Genomic DNA, 17,623 nt, shown 5'->3' with positions numbered 1-17,623 from the left:
ATTTTTGAGAGAGACAGAGACAGAATGCAAGTGGGTTAGGGGGAGAGACACAGAATCTGAAGCAGGCTCCAGGCTCCGAGCTGTCAGCACAGAGCCCGACGCGGGGCTTGAACTCACGAGCTGTGAGATCATGACCTGAGCTGAAGTCAGATGCTCAACCGACTGAGCCACCCAGGTGCCCCTAAAATGTCTATTTTTGAGAGAGAGAGAGAGAGAGAGAGAGGGCAGAGGGACAGAGAGAGAGGAAGTCAGGATCTGAAGCTGACAGCAGAGTCTGATGCAGGGCTCAAACTCATGAACCATGAGATCAGAACCTGAGCTGAAGTCAGGTGTTTAACCAACTGAGCCACCCAGGTGCCCCTCACAGTCATCTGAGGAGCTTTTTAAAATATCTGACTTCTCAGTCCCACCCAAGAACTATCAAAGAACTATCAAGTAAGATTGAGGGGTAAGAGGGCTGGGAATTTTTTTTTTTTTAAGTTGCCTATTTGATTTTGATGTCCAAGCAGAGTCAGAAACTTCAGAGGTTGCTAGCCTAGAGAATGTTTTGCAGGGTAAGAAAGTTGTAACTAGTTGTTAACTCTGACCCATAGAGATGGGGCTATGCACAGGAGCTTGGGGCCTCTCCAGTAGCGTCTCAAGTAGGGGATGGGAAGGAGCAGGTGATGGATTCTGGGGTACTGATGGTCAACTGGAAAGGGTCCTTGCAGTATGAAGCAGTACAAGGACAAAGTATGGAGGGGCCCAACACAGCCCTGAAATAAGGTGCTGATGGTGAGTCAGTGAATCACAAATTTGAACTTTGCATGTCTGTATCAAATGTGCACAAATATGTAAATCTAACACTTGGGACACATTATTTAGGACACATTTAGATGAGCCCGGTTCTTATTCTCCTCTCTCCTGTATTTAAAAAAAAAATCTTGTCAAAACAAACAAACAAACAAACCAGTGAATCCAAATTGTTTTCACTCTTTAAAATGCCATTTCTCCTTTCAAAATATAAAGTTTTAGGATTTAGACTTGGTTGTTAGGCACATTGTTTTGAAAAAGGTAAAGCTATGATAATGGTTACTATTTGACCACAAAATAGAGCAGTACATTCTAACTACTATAATTATGTTGTTATTAAAGACTGCTTTAAAGGAAAAACAAAAAGCTGTTTTGGCCAGCATAGAATTTTAAGAAGAAAAACATTTGGCCATGTAATCCTAGGTTCTCTATAAAGTCTCCCAAATCTTCAAAGTCTTACTGACATTCGAAGAGCATTGCATGCATGTTATCATCCACGCAGGAGAGTTGTGAACCAGGGTGACATGGGTCTCCTCGTCTTCCTAACAAAAGGTTGAAAATAATCTTAAGTTTGTATACTGATTTTCACGTGCTCATTTACCTAAATCTGCACTCAAAGAATGTTCTTGGATGAAAAGGTGATTACATATTTAAAAAAATAATAATGGAACTATATTTGCTATTTGCAGATTCACAATGCAGATGAGAAGTTCTAAAGAAAATGAAACTCGTTTTTAACATTTTCAAATTTACTGGTTACAGAAATTTGTTTTTGTGTAAAACTCATGGGAAATGCTGACCTAGATAAGCTAGAGGGCAGGAGAAAAAACTTCCTTAGAATTGTCAAAAACTATTCCCTATGAATCAATGATTATGAAGATATAAGATGTGTTCAGTGGGCCATATAATTTTATTGGGGAGTTCATATTATTTTAACAAGTTGATTTTCTATTTGATTCAGGGACAGGCTAACTTCTATATAGAGCATATAATCTCCAAGAACCATCATTTCTTAAGCTTTATATTTTAAAATAACTTCAGCTTTATAGAAAAATTGGTAAAAAAATACAATGGAAAGGGTTTAATATCCAAAGTATATGAAGAACTTAAACAATTCAACATCAACCCCCCCACACACACACAAATAATCTGATTAAAAATGGGCAGAGGACCTAAGTAGACATCTTTTCAAAGGAGACATACAGATGGCCAAAAGACATAAGAAAAGATGCTTAACATCACTAATTACCATAGAAATGCAAATGAGGTAGATACCACCTTACACCTGTCAGAATGGCTAAAATAAAAAACACATGAAATAACAAGTGTCAGTGAAGATGTGGAGAAAAAGTAATACTCGTGTACTGTTGGTGGGAATGCAAGCTGGTGCAGCTACTGTGGAAAACAGTATGGAAGGTCCTCAAAAAATAAAAAACAGAATTACCATATGACTCAGTAATTCCACTACTGGATATTCACCCAAAGAATAGGAAAACACTAATTCAAAAAAAAAAAAGATATATGCACCCCTATGTTTACCGCAACATTATTTACAATAGGCAAGATATGGAAGCAACCCAAGTATCCATAGATAAATGAATGGATAGAGAAGATGTAGAATCTATATCTATACACACACACACACACACACACACACACGTGTGTGTGTATATATACACACAATGGAATATTAGTCATAAAAAAGAATGAGATCTTGCCATTTGCAACAACATGGATGGACCTAGAGGGTATTATGCTAAATGAAATAAGTCAGATAGAGAAAGACAGATACCTAGGATTTCACTCATATGTGCAATTTAAGAAACAACAATAACAAAACAAACAAAGAAGAGACTGGCTAAAAAACAGGGTCTTAAATACAAAGAACAAACTGGTAGTTGCCAGCGGGGCACAGAGAGAGGGGACAGGTAAGATAGATAAATGGGATTAAGAGTACACTTGTCTCCATGAGCACTGAGTAATGTATAGAATTGTTGAATCATTATATTGTACACCTGAAACTAACATAACACTGTATGTTAATTATACTTCAATAAAAAGCTGCACCTCCTAAAAAAATACAATGAATTTCTATATGCCCTTCCCTCAGACTTCCAAAATGTTAACAATTCACCCATTTTCTTTATCATCCTCCTTCTATTCATATATATGTGAATATACAAACGCACACATACATTTACACTTTTTTTCTCTGAATTATTTGAGAGCAAGTTGCTGACAGGATGTACCTTTACCTCCAAATACTTCTATATATTGATAAAAACAAGGATATTCCCTTACATAACCATAGTACAAATATGAAAATGTTAACATTAATTTGATACTATTATCCAATCTACAGAGTTTATTCAAATTTTACCTGTCATTTTACAAAATGTTTTTTCTGGTCCAGGAATCCAAACTGGAATGGTTTGTTGCATACAAGCATGTCTCTTTTGTCTCTAATTCGGAGCAGTTTCTCAGTCTTTCTTGTTTTTCATGACCTTATCATTTTTGAAGAATATAGGCCATTTTGTACAATGTCCCTCCACTGGATTCCTCTGATGTTTCCTCATGATTAGATTCAAGTCATGCATTTTCAGAAGGAATCACATAAGTGTGTGCCCTTTTCAGGAGACACCTGGTGTCTATTTGTTCCACTACTACTGATGTTAACTTTTGATCACTTAAAGTGGCGTCTGCTAGGGTTTTTCTTTTGTAACGTTACCATTTTTTTCTTTGTGGAATAGTTTGAGACTATGCAAATATCCAGATTTTCATTAAACTTTTACCTAGTGGTTTTAGCTTTTGCCAACTTAAAGAAAGAGGTAAACTGAAGCAAACTCAAATGACCAGAAATTGAGTTTATTCAGGAATAGCAGAGGAACTACAATTCAGGACACACATGCAAGCTACAGGTGAATCTGTTGAGAGTTCAGGGAGGGCTGTATTTTTGAACAAGGAGTGCACAGACGGTAAGGCCAGAATCTGAGCAATCAGTTCACTGGCTTAAGGATGGGGAGAGACTCTTGGCATATGGTCACTGTTCAGGAGATAAGACTGGGTCTTCTAAATTTTTTAATGTTTATTCATTTTTGAGAGAGAGAGACAGAGACAGAGCATGAGTGTGGGAGGGGCAGAGAAAGAAGGAGACACAGAATCTGAAGCAGGCTCCAGGCTCTGAGCTGTCAGCACAAAGCCTGATGTGGGGCTCGAATCCACAAACTGTGAGATCATGACCTGAGCCAAAGTCAGACACTTAACCAACTGAGCTGCCCAGCTGCCCTAAATCTGGGTCTTCTATAAATCAGGCATTTAGGAGAAATCATTCTCTCAGTTCTTAAATTATGTTCTGAGGGTGCATAGCATAAGTGAGAGTCCCGTTTCATATCTTCTGGCTTTATTTATTTAGTTATTTATTTAGAGTGCCTGTGCATAAGTGGGGGGGGGGGGGCAGACAGGGAGGGAGAGAATCCCAAGCCGGCTCCATGCTGTCAGTGCACAGCCCAACCTGAGGGTTTGATTTCACCAACCTGAGATCATAACCTGAGCCAATACCAAGAGTCAGAAGCTTAACTGACTAAGCCACCCAGGTACCCCCTTCTGGTTCCATTTTAGATTGAAATACTTTCACATATCCTTTGATGATTCTTGCCTGAAACAATTACTATGGTAATCGCTAGATGGCAATTTCTAAATGTAATATTCTTTTTACATTAGCTATCATTCTGTTGTAAGGAAGACCTCTCTTCTATTGATTCATTCATTTTGTCAACATTAAAAATAAAATACCCACTTATAATACTAGAAAAATGAGTGTATTTGGAAATAGCAGGGGAATTGCAATATGGGACATGCAAGCTATGGTGAACCACAGGCAAATCTGAAGAGACAAAGGGAAAGTCAGCTTTTACTAGGTTAGGAGGAAATTGGGGAGGGTTGTTTTGAACAAAAGTTCATTGCAAAGAGCAACAGTTTAAGGTTGTGGCAGTTTCTCACTGGCTGCAAGCAATGGTTAGTGCTTTGTTGCTGGGCCGGGAGAGATTTTCCTTTTTTTTTCTTAAAAGCAGAAAATGAAATTCCTGTGTGAAAAAAATGTCTTTCCTTGTCAAGATAATTCTTATCTTCCTTCTCTCTGCTGGTCATGCAGGCTGCAACAAGTGGGATGTGCATGAGAGCTCCCCCCTTCAGGGCTTTCTGATTCCATTTTAAGTGAGGTTTCCTTGATTAATTTTCATAATTTCTATCTGAATGGACTCATGATTTCTTGTTTTATTCTGTGGGCTAGAGTTCATTACTATCATTATTTAATGTCCAGTTGTCCCAGATTGGCTGGTAGGACACCCCTCAATCTGTGTCCTTTAGCCATTTTCCCATCATTCTTTGAGCCCTTCTTTACTTTCTGGCAGAACGAAATATTCCCGATTCATATTGTGCTTTCCCTGCCCCAGCCCAGAAGTCTTAGTTTTTCTAAGAAGGCTGTTTTTGGTTTTTTTTTTCAGTAGAAAAATTAAAAACCAAGATCTGAGGGAAACATTCTGTTACTGAGCTGTCACTGATTCTAGGCCCTCTTAGACACAGAAATCGTAAATGCATGCATATATGTACACATGTGTTTCTATATATTTATATATTTGTTAATCTGTATGTATTAAAAAACCATGAGTCCATACTGATGCTTCCAACTCCAATCTAATACCACAGAGTAAAAAAAAACCCATCATTTACAGTTACTATCTCAAAACTGTGTCAAAACTCATAGGCTTAAAGTCATTAAATTTGCCATGTTGTGGAATAGGAACTATGAGACATTCTGGCACTGGGTAATGCCTGTCATCCACCCATTCCTTTACTAACCTGTGCTCCGTGTGCTAGGTACTTGAGTAGAATTATGGAAATGAAAAAGACATCCTCCCTCTCCTCAAGCAGCTCGGACTATTAGGGTAGAAGACAATAGATAATCCCAGTGCAATACAATCAATTCTGTATCAGAGGTATTCAGTGTTCTATGAGAACACAGAGGAGGAGTAACCAGCTCAAATGGAGTAAACTGGATTATTTCAGAGAAGAAATAAAAATAGGTTGCTCACACTACTTATTGGAAGAGTTCTTAGATTACTGCATGTTTACACAAAGTGAAGAGTGTACTTTGCTTCTGAGCAAAAGTATATTTTATGGAGAGCTCTGATTTATTCAGAAGGATTCTCTGCAATTGATTGAATTCATCAAAAAACTGTGCAGCCATGACAGTACCTATGTGAGTAAGTTCCAAGGGACTCAGTGTTAGCTTGTGGGACCAAAGTTTGGGTTTCCCTCTTTCTTCTAGGCCCCACTCAATAACCATAAAATAAGGGAAGGAAAATTTTGGAGTTTTTCAAACTGCCTATTATCCCAAACTAAATGAACTGACTTGTCATTGTATTGATTATCACCCTCTTGGGTCATAGAAAAGTTTATACATACTCCTTTTCTTTTAACTAAACTTAAACTCAAGAAGAGTATGAAGAAAAATATTTGCGTGTGTGTGTGTGTTACCTATAAAGTAAAGACTAAGACAAAAAATTGGGGAGACAAAATATTACGATAAAAATTGAAAAGGGGATTTTATTATTTTTGTTGTCTATACAAATATAGTACTCTTATCAAAATTCACCAGATTTTCTTTTCTTCTTTTTAAAACATAAATGCAGGCTATCTTCTGGTTTGTGCTCTCCTCACCAGTTTCCCCCAGATGTTAAGTCTGGTCATGCTAGTATTGCTTATTTTAGCAATTTAGCAGTCCCAGAGTAGAATTTTGCTCAGTAAGATTGTAAGGAAAAATCACTGACACAGGGAGGCTGATCTTCACGTGTCTTGCTGTCTCCCATTCTGCTATAAATGATTCTTTAGTACAGCCGATACCACAGAAAAAACTAGAACTGAGACACGTATATACTTTTTTTGTCACTACAGAGTCAAACATGCCTGAAATGTTTATTAGGTGACCTTAGATCAGAGAAGATACAAAATCATTTTAGTCATGACATACTCATGATAGATAATAAGCTTCAAATGTTAATAAGCACACTGAAGTTTTTTCATATGCTTTTTAAAAGAAATGTGATTTTAGGTAACCATAAAGCTGAGGCAAGGGTAGTCTGGGTTCTTAAAAAAGAATCCCCAGCCATCATTAGCTGCCACTGGGCACCGAGGCAACTGTGGTCACTGCAGAGGTGGACCAAACTGAAGGTGCCAGGCTCGTGTCAAAGGTCCATGTGGTGTCAGCAGCAGCAGCACTACAGAAGGCATGGGTCATGGACATTGGCTTACATAACGAACAGTAAGAAAAACATGCCACCAGGTGGGGGCTTTAACATATGCATTGATTAGTGAAAGTTTCTTTCGAAGTGAGAATTTTTAATCACCTTATTATATTCAATTTAAAGGCTTTAACCGTCCATTATCACGATACAATAGGTATGTGTATATATGTAAAAAAACACCCACTGAACGTGCTTTGTGTTTTGAAAATCTATGCAACGTGAAATATACTTTGATATAAAAAAACAACTAATCAGAAGCATGAAAAACTGTATATTTTAATAAGAGCCTACTGCAGATTCTGGAATGACTGTCGCATGCATGTCCCTAGTCATGTTAGATTTCTCTTTCAGTTTTGATTGGAGTAATGTGTGTTCTACAACACCGATTCTGATGTCCATCTGAACAGTTTCTTGCTTCAGCTTTGTTAAACTCTGTTTAATCTTCACCAAGGGAGCTGCAGAATGAAAATAACATGCAATAAAAATGTATATTTGGAGTATCAGTGTATTACAGAATTGTATGACATTTTCCTCACTTTGTCTGAAGACAAAAATGGGGTTAAAAACACAGCCAACAACGTACTGGCATTCACACAGTTTTGCGGTGGTATTTTAAACACCTGAGATTTTTAGGATGGGAAATGATGCAGCATTTGATGTGCTACGGCTGAATTTCCTTTCTTTTCTAGGGGAGGAGTTGTTAAAAGGATTTTTGAGGATGTCTTTTAATATTTTTTATGGGCTAGAATATTTGTCTGAAGGAAAACAGATACAACTGGAGAAAAAAGAAAGAATTACCTGTGAGACACAGATAATGGGCTCATTCAAACATAGCAAAATCTTCATACATCCCCTTTTAAAGGATCCCTCAGTATATACAATTAGAGCTCTAGAAAATCTTTCTAGAGCACAGAAGGGCCTTAGGCAATCACCCAGGGCCATGTCAAAGTCACTAGCTCATGATGGAGCATGATTAGTAGAGGATTATTAATTCTTCTCTATTTGACCCCTGCCCAGTCAGGTCTACTAGGGGGAGAGGAAGAAAAACAAAGGTCGTTCCATCCCTGCCTCCATGCCGTGTGGGCACGCACTTAGTGCTCTTTTGTACATAAAATGGAATAATGAAGCTCATTTGATGAAAACAGAAAATATTATTTTCTAAAACCTGGAATAACAAAGTATATACTAAATATTTCCCACTCTATCTCTGAATCAGTGCAGTTTGAATCAAAAAATCTTAAATGAGAGTAAAAAAAAAAATGACTCTTTTCAGCTGATTTATAAGGAAAAACTGATTATCAGATGCCATCTCTGTACCATGTACTTACCTCTCCTCAAATTCACTTTAAAAAGCAGATTCCCTATTTTCTAATACCATTTTGTTAAACAGATTTCTTGAAGACATATTCTCGTCTTGCTCATTTTCCCCTTAGGATGAGTGTGCACTCACCGCCGTCAGTCATACTGCTGCCTTTTTCTTCCATTTCCTGCTTTACCTTTTCTAGTTCTTCTGTAACCTTTAATTGAAAAAAAAAAAAGTCTTCATGAGCTCTGAATTTTAGTAAAATCTCCAAAATTACTGAATGATGTATTAAGAACATTTGGATATAATACATCTGTAAAGGGATATAAAGATCTTAGGACTCTTCTGGACATAATTAGAATAATAAGATAAAGTATGCAGACACACTAGGCTTTTTATCTTCTGAGAGTGCTCCTAACATTAACTTCACCAAATGACTGTCTCAGATTGTCATGTGACAATGCAAATGGTTCGGTTGTCATTAATGGCATGTAAAGCTTGCCGTTACCCCCTTGCATCTACCATGCCAGTCTTTAATAATCAGTTACTAATTAAAATAGTATACACATCCAGAGAAGATTTTGGATTTCCGAGGTTTACTAGGTATCTTAATATTATAGTCTTATAAGAAAAGATGCCACTTTTTCCTGTACAGGACACTAAAAATAATGTTTATAACATATGGCTGCATATAAAAATATGCTAACTGCTCTATCCAAACCAAGAACTCCAAGAGGCACATCGTGCTGTCATATTGGCTCTTATCTGTACTCTACGTCATACTCAAAATTATACTACTATATCTTCTATTAGCAAAATTCTAATCTAGTACGTTATGTTTAAAAAATCAAAAAATTTTTAAATGACTAGAACTAAGCCATACTTATTGTAACTTAGTAGGCTTTATTTTTATCATACTGGTGAGTAAAAACTTCCTTGGGAATCAAGTGCTCATTCAAGTAAAGCAAATTAATTTTTTTTAGGCACCTGCAATGTTACAACTGGGGATAACTACCTCCTGCAAAAGAACTAAATGGTTCCCTGGACTCCCTTCAAGTGTTAATTTACCTAACATTAAGTGAGCACTTTACTTCTACATAACGTTTTATTTGCCTAGAGGCACCACAGGATTAGAGTCTAAATATTTCTAAAGTTATATTTTTAGTATTTTAAAATAACTATTTATGCCTCAAATAATCCCTATAAAAGGAGCTTAATTCTATTATATAGAAAAAGCCCATGACAATTACACTGAACTGTAACCAAAGATAATCTTGTACACTGGTTACTGATCTTGTAAGATTTTTTTTCCTCTCAGCTCTTCATTAAAAAAATTGGAATATATATTAGATCTTACTCTCTTGCAAGATAATGAAAATAAATACAATAATATATGCAAATGTTTCAGAAGTTCCCAGAAGGAAAAGGTTACAAGCCACTTCTAGTTTGTGGATAGAGAAATATTCAGGGTCACACACATCAGGAGCAATCACTAAAAACAAATCTTATATCTTACAGACTAACATTAAAACTTGTTATAAGCCATTTAAGCCAGTGCTTTACCTACACTTCTATATATTAATTATAAATGTTATGTTTTTAAAAAGATTAAGGAGGGTTATAAATGTGCTAATATTATCAGCACGTCCTATGTTAAAGTGAATAAAACAACTTCAGGCATTTTATGGAAATAAGTAGTACATAAATACATCACTGGATTCACTGATAAGAAAACTAGGGATTTTCTCCTAAAGAAAAGGACTTAAAGCCACAGGAAGCAGTTACTGAAATAACGCACGGTTGTAGCAGTATTAAACTACCAATGGCTCTGAACAGCCAGGGCTCGGCTGACGGTGGGAAAAGGGCAAGGGCACAGTGTGTACCTCAGACAGGAGCCTGGTCCTCTCCGTTACTCCGCCATTACCCTGCTGGTATCGCTCCCTTGCCTAAGGGAGAAAACATTTTGTTTAATGACAAATTCAAGACAGAAGCAGATTACTTAAATATGACCTCTTTGTGTTTGCAATTTCTGCATATCATTTTATGACACCCCCCCATTTGTGAATACATTTGTGAAAGTGACATTTAACTGTAGCTATTTTATAGCGCTAATAGGCACCATGTACTTAAACTAAAGTACTATAAAATGATGAATGACCTTAACCTTCACATACTGATGGTGTAACTCACATGGGCATGGTGCACAATAAAAACTGTCCTCGGCTATTCCCAAACAGTTTAGGAGAGTAGCTCTTGGTCGATCTAATTTGCATGCTATGCAGAGAAAACCAGTTCTAAAAAATCAATCATAATAGAGCATCAGGATGAGCTATTAATAAGGATTAACAAATGGTATGACAGTATGGAATATGTTCTTGGGAACTAATCTAACAATTATTTAATATCAATGCTTGACAGATACACAGTGGTTTTAACCAGAGACTTTTACAGCATTTTGGAAGTAAAAACATCCATGGGTAGTTGTGTATATCAGGGAATCATTTGTTAAATAAATAACGTAATAAAAAAGTGAAGATTATTTTTTGTTTGGTCTCTGAGAACTTCTGAAAGTACAGAAGTTATCTCAAGTTTATTTCCATTTTTTTCCTTCTTCTACCCCTTTTTGCTGAAAGAAAAAAAAATGTCTTCAACTGACATTTGCAGGTGTTCTTACTAGTCTCCCTTCAACAACAGAAAAGAGGGGCATCACTCCCAAGGAAAGCCTTGAGATCCCAACTGGGGTACAAAGGACTGCTGCTTTCAAAGGATGAAGGTTTTATTTTATTTTTTTGGTGGAAATTCTAAAACCTTGAAAGGATTAAAAAATTTGCTCATTAAATTAATTAAACTGCTTGTCTTTGAACGTGTCTTGCTTTCATATTCCTTATTATGTGGCTGTAAGCCATTAAGGCAAGGATGTCTTTTCCCTCTGACACATGTAAATGCATACTATTCTTTTTCCTCCTACTCATACGGTAAATTAACGGCAGACTTAGAAACAAAACCAGGTGTCCTGACACTCTGTTCCTGTTCTAAGTAATGTTCCCCAACAATACATGCCTTCATTTATTTAAATCAAATGAAAAAACGCATTTAAAGACTTCTAGGAGATAATTTCTATTTCATGTAACATGAAGATGACAAGTTCTATTGCCTCACGTGGCTTCCTAAAGTAGGCAGAGAATCCATGTGTTGCTATTTGTGAAAAGCATTTCACGATTCTCAAATGAAAAGTGCTGTATCAAGTTTGGGAATTGGGGTCACCAACTGAAATAAATCCCTGGGGATCTATCATTCCTAAGTTACCTCACTCAGTTGGGCTTGAGCTGCACGATATTCTTGAACCAAGTGCTCAAGCTGATTGTTGATGTACTTTTCTCGGCTGCCGATCTTTTCCAGAGTCCTGCTAATTTCATTATGAAGTTTATCCAAAAATCCCTAGAAATTCCATAGGATTTTAGTAGATAAAAAAATTCACAAATATATTTTTCAAAAACAGTATGAGACGGGCTAAATCTCCTTCAATCCATCCCACAAATTCTCAACCACTTGTGAAAAAGATAGCTTGTAATTTTCAATAGCAAAAGAAGTCTGTAATGAGAAATATTTTAGTCACACATGGCAGAATGTTAAAATAAAAAGGCACCTGGTAGTGTTAGTCAATTCATTAGTCCTTATGCATATCTATATTGTACGTGAGTGGAATCTGCTTTATAGTTCACAAAGTAGGTAATGGAATAGCATGACTTTCCTGTAGCACAGTTCAAAGACGACTAGAATGTTCCAGTTGGAGGAAGGTCCTTAAATTTATAGTTCTAGCTTAGGACCCATAACTTCTCATTCCAACTTTGCTTCTTTGTGACATCCTCCAAAAAGTCCTTATTTCTGGCCAGAGCAGCCGCAAGCCTATGGAAGTTGGAAGTTCTAAGCATTGCTGGGTTGGCATTCTGTTATCCTTTGGGATCCAGAGAGGAAAGAATGATGAAATGTTGAAATGATGAAATATATATATATGTGTGTGTGTGTGTGTGTGTGTATGTGTATATACATATAGTGTGTATATATATATGTGTGTATATATATATGTATATAGTGTGTATATATATATATAGTAGATATATCTCTAATGTGTAATATAGTATATATTATATTTCTTTTGAATAAAGTTACCTTTCTTTCTTTAGTTAGTTTAAGTGTTAGGGCTGTTGAAATGTAATATGGTACAATATGTAAGATCCTCTAAGGCAAGGATTGTCTTTTTTTCCTTTCACGTTTTCCTTTAGTAAGTGTTCAACAGATGAGTAAAGTACATTGATTCACCTGAAGTAATTCACATACCTTGGTCTCCTTTAGAGCAGATTCAATTCCACTTTTATGTTGGTGCATTTGGTCAACATGAATTCTCCAATCCTATGGGCACAAAAGCATATAAAAACAAGTAAAATATATATTTCCTTCTTTCCTCTACTTTTTTTGTCATCATATCCTTTATATTAATTACTTTGGTTGTTGCCCTATTTCAGGTAGCAGTGTCCTATATATAGCTTGCAATCTGATTATAAAGGAATATGTGTAGAGCACTTTAGGATAAAAGGCTCTAAATAAATGTAAATTATTTTGTGTGTTCACAGAGTGATGTCTGACAATTTGAATATAAATTATTCCTGCACTGCTGGTGGTTAATATTTATGACTACCCATCAAAATGAAAAAAAAAAATCTAATTACTAGAAAAGAAATACTTGTTTAAATAGTAACAACTGCCAGAGGCAACTCTGGAATCAAGTATCATATATCAAGGATTAGTTTGTCCCCTGAAAATTAAGCGGGGGCCCTCTTCAGGAAGACTTTTCTTTCTTAAAAAAGGAAATCTATAATGATTATTAGAGTTCATATATTTTGAGATAGATCGGAGTACTACTAGGCTGACCCAAATTAGTGTGTTAAAATCTATGCCAGTATTTTAATTACAAGATATCTTCAAAATTTTTTTGTTTACATTACTAAAGGTAATAATTTTAAGACTAGAGAAACACCCATGATGAGAAAAAATACTATGGTATAAGCTGAAGTGATGGAACCAGGAGATTCCTCAATTACACATATCTGTTTGCATACCCTGATACTCCACTTTGCTATCTACACTATTTTGTGAAGAGAAAATTATATTGTGAATTGTCCTGTTCTACTGATTCCTTAACTTTGAAACATGGGCTAGTGACTATAGGGTAAAACAACCTTTGGATACTTCACACATACCTATTATAAAATTACAAAATATTAGAAAACCTCAAAGAGCATCTAGTGTCACCTTCATCATTTCACAGATAAGCACTAACAGGCCCAGTGACAGAAGGGGGCACACCCAAGGCCCCACAGGTAGTGGTACACCTGGATCAGAAGCCAAATGCATTAATTCCCACACAACACATTTTGGCAGCTCAGAGTTAATCAAAGGAGCAACTGGCTACTTGACACCAGTGAGGGTGCTACAGTGGAGAACAAATCAGCACTTTCTTTTGTCCTTAAGCATTTTTCTATCTCATGAGCAAAAAATATCTCAGACTATGAGAGCCGGAAAGGACCTTAAAGATCATCTACTCATCCATTTAACAGTCATCTGGTGCAACGTTTTCATTTTACAGTTGAGGGGACTGTTCATCACCCGTGACTATGACTAGACAGATTTGGCAAGGAAACAGGCCTCTCCAACTCAGCCAGTCAACAGTGGAACAGTGAGGAGATGACACTGCCTGGCCTGCTGCACTGGACCAAAGATGGTTCAGCCTCAAAATGGAAACCTGTTTAAGCCCAAGCAAGCATCCTTATGAAAGAAAATGAACCTAAGAAGTTAAAATTATATTAGTAATTTTTCTTAAAAAGTACTCATCCTGCCTGATTCCAAAAAAAAATTCGTAAGCTTAATAAACGCCAAGCTAAAGTATTCCTACAGTCCTGGTAGACACGTATGTATATGTATAAACACATTATCTACCTACATATACTTACATATATAATATTATTTATAATTGACGTGTTTCATATAGTTTGTGTTCTGCTTTTTCTACTCAGCATTCTTTTTTTTACCCAGCAAATGTCCTGTTCTGACAAAGTATTTCGAGAGAAACAAACATGCCTGGTCATGTATGGAGAACTACGATGATTTACACTGATGTTAACTCCATGGAGGAGCTGGCATTTCAGTGGAACCTTGAAGCATGGGTAGCATTTCAAAAGGCTGGAAAGGGGTGGGAGAGAAAGGGTATTTTAAGTTGAGGGAGTAACAAGAAAAAACAGGAAAATAAATAGGGAATAAGTAGCCCAGACTGGCTAGAGTATAAAACACAAAGTTCTTGGGGTGGGGTGGGGTGGTGTGGGGTGGGGAGCATGAATCATGAATGAATGAATCTCCAGCAAAGCTGGAGAGTAGGTTAAGTTAGATCGAGGGCTTTAACTGAGGAGTATGGGTTTTATCATATGGATAATGAAGAGTTATATTAAAGATTTTTGGTCTCAGTTTTAAAGACAGGTTTGTGTTTTGAGAAAAAAAATAACAGAGGGAAGGACTGATTAGACAGGCAAGAGACTGAAGGCAAGAAGGCAACCAGTTAAGAGGCCATGTAATGGTCCACGTGACAGGTTAGCAAGGTTTGCGGTAAAGCAGTGCCTGTAAGAATGAAAGGGGAGGGATGAATTCAAGGGACGTGGTAGAGACAGAACTAGCAGGGATTGAGGACTCAGGGCAAGTGTGCGGTGGCTAAAGTGGGGGTGGGGTAGTAGCCAGAAGGTGTCTTAAAGGTTTCCAGCCTTAGGAACTAAGAGAATGGTAATATCACAGTGTGATAAGAACAGAGTAGATTTCGGGGAGTCAAAATGGACTTTTTAATATGATAAGTCACTGGGGCATTTGTGTATTCTTACTGCCTCTTAAAGTGGGAAGCTAGTAATGATTTATCATTATCTGCCACACAATGTGAATGTTTGTTTTATTAAAATCTAGATGGACACATTTCCTGATGTTCAGTCATAAAAAAAGCCTTACAAATGTTCTAACCTTTTAACCCAGCAACTTCACCTCTAGAAATTATTCTCAAAGAAATAACTGGGGATGCACACAAAGATGGATATGTAAGTTCTTTGTAAAACAGCTCCCTAAATATTTAACTTTCTACATATTTGCCAGCAGAAGACAATTTAAACTAATTTTGTAATTTTTGTAAAGGAAAAATCATGCCATATGATATCATTTTTATAAAGCTCAACATGAAGCAAAGTTCAGTGATACACTGTGTGCAGATGTACACTTACGTGAAAACACTGAAAAAAGGAAGAGGAAGAAGAAGAGGGAGAGGAAGAGGAAGCAGCAGCTAATGACAATACACAAGACACAAGCTTGAGGACAGTGGTTACCCATGGGAGGGAAAGGGCAGCAGCAGAGGAACACAGGTGCTTCAAGGGCGTTGTAACGGTCTAGTGCTCAAACTGAGTAGTGGGTTCATGAATGTTTGATATATTATTGGGCTTCGTAATTATATATGTATTGTATACCGAAATGTTAAGTTCATGTTTTCAAAAAAATTTACTCAGCAAAAATGCATGCTAGCTACATATAGTAAAGTGGAAAAACATTCCCCACAGAATACACTGTTAGGTGTCCAATTTAGTAAAAATTAATATTTGTGCATATTTGTATGTGTGTGTGTTAGGCCAGGAATATGAACATTGATGTTTATGATTTTTTCTTTATCCTTCCAAAGTTTTCCAAATTTCCTACAAGACAATTTTTAATCATCAGGGAAAAATAAAGTCAAAAACCTCCTGGATATCCAAGAAGGTCTTGAAAGGGGTTTAAGATAGCAGAAAATATAAGTGATTATACTTGTAACATTTTAAAATCACAAATATAAAAAGACAAATATGTAGCTTTAAAAAAACTACAACTGTGATGGTTAGAAAGTTTACAAAGGCTTGTGGTAAGAATGAAGACCTGATGGGTTTTAAATGGTATGTAAGGACTTGATCCTCAAAATAAAACAGTAAAAGAAACCGTTCAAAATGATAGCAATTCTTACACTGGTAGTGCATCCATTAGGTCACAGTGCACTGGTATATGCCTTTCCTTATTTGAGACTCACACAGGTTTGGAGTGCTGAGTAGATTTCTCATCCCTTCTTTTTCACTTCTCTGCTTCCCTGTAAGAGCGTTCTGTGATTTGCTGGCTGGTTGTATACCACCCTGCTCCACTGATGCTGACCTTAGCCCGTGTGATTCTCATTGGCCAGTGCAAAAGTGGTGGACATGGCCTATGCCAGGACTGTGCAGATGCTGTAAGAGGCATCCATCAGCTCTCTTACCCTTTCTTTCAGCCATGATAATAGACACACCCCACAGAGGGGTTATGCTTTCCAGCCTGGGTCTGGGAATAAGAAACACGGAACACAGCAGGCGTAGACCCACAGCTGAGCCACACGTGAGCAGACGTGCATCTTGAGTGAGCGTAAATGTATTATTATTACCGTAAACCACTGTCATTTGGTTTGATACACTGTCATTTGATACAGAAAAACTGACTATATATACATTTGTATAGGAGGAAAACCAAGAATCAGGTAAGTTAAATAACCTTTCCAAAGTTTCATGTCTGGAAAATGGAAAGCACTCCCAAACCAGTGAATTTCCACATACCATGTGATGAGGGAAACAAAGGCAAGAAAAATGTAGTTTAAATTAAATCTCCTACAGCTTGCATCCCAGATAGATACCAGAGACGTGCGGCGTGTAATATTCCTCAAGGAGTTTATGGCTGCCTTAATGCCTTAGTGTTTACATTTCATTAAAAACTAAAGCAACCTTATCTTACCATAGCTGCATCTCCAGGGTCCTGTAAAGCCCTGCTTTCAGCATATAGAGATTCCTCAGAAAAGTATGTTGTTATCTCTATCCCCCTCCCTCCACAAACTTAAAAGTATGTATTCAGTCACTCCTCACAATCCCGGTGCAGTTTTCTGCCCATGGGTCCAGTTCCCGTGCTATAAAATCACCTTTTTGCAACAAAAACGTCTCAAGAATTCTTAGCCATGTGCTCACGAACCCCACTTCAAATTTCATCACGATATACTGCTTTTGTTTGTGATAAAATGAACTACAGAAGAGTACCTAAGGCAAACCAGTAGTTCTTTTTGTTATATATCAAGTGGGACCACCTGGGCTGCTGGAGTTTACTGGTC

At 37.0% G+C, this 17,623-nt stretch overlaps 2 protein-coding genes across 5 annotated transcripts in view; one reads left to right on the top strand and one right to left on the bottom strand.

Moving 5' to 3' along the window:
- The window catches only part of LOC125175639 (serine/arginine repetitive matrix protein 1-like), a 181,338-nt gene that overhangs the window by 71,705 nt on the left and 92,010 nt on the right, over positions 1–17,623 (top strand). The window lies entirely within an intron of this gene.
- Positions 6,232–17,623, bottom strand: part of IFT57 (intraflagellar transport 57) — a 53,882-nt gene continuing 42,490 nt past the window's right edge. The window contains exons 7-11 of the mRNA XM_047876390.1: positions 12,736–12,807; positions 11,704–11,835; positions 10,281–10,343; positions 8,545–8,611; positions 6,232–7,549 (exon numbers count right to left, since the gene is read on the bottom strand). Of these exons, the coding sequence (XP_047732346.1) occupies positions 7,371–7,549; positions 8,545–8,611; positions 10,281–10,343; positions 11,704–11,835; positions 12,736–12,807 (513 nt within the window). The 3' untranslated portion in view covers positions 6,232–7,370. The remainder of the gene's footprint in view (positions 7,550–8,544; positions 8,612–10,280; positions 10,344–11,703; positions 11,836–12,735; positions 12,808–17,623) is intronic.

The sequence above is a fragment of the Prionailurus viverrinus genome, chromosome C2 (assembly GCF_022837055.1).
Source record: "Prionailurus viverrinus isolate Anna chromosome C2, UM_Priviv_1.0, whole genome shotgun sequence".
NCBI classification, from domain to species: Eukaryota; Metazoa; Chordata; class Mammalia; order Carnivora; family Felidae; genus Prionailurus; species Prionailurus viverrinus.
This window is presented reverse-complemented; position numbering and strand designations above follow the sequence as displayed.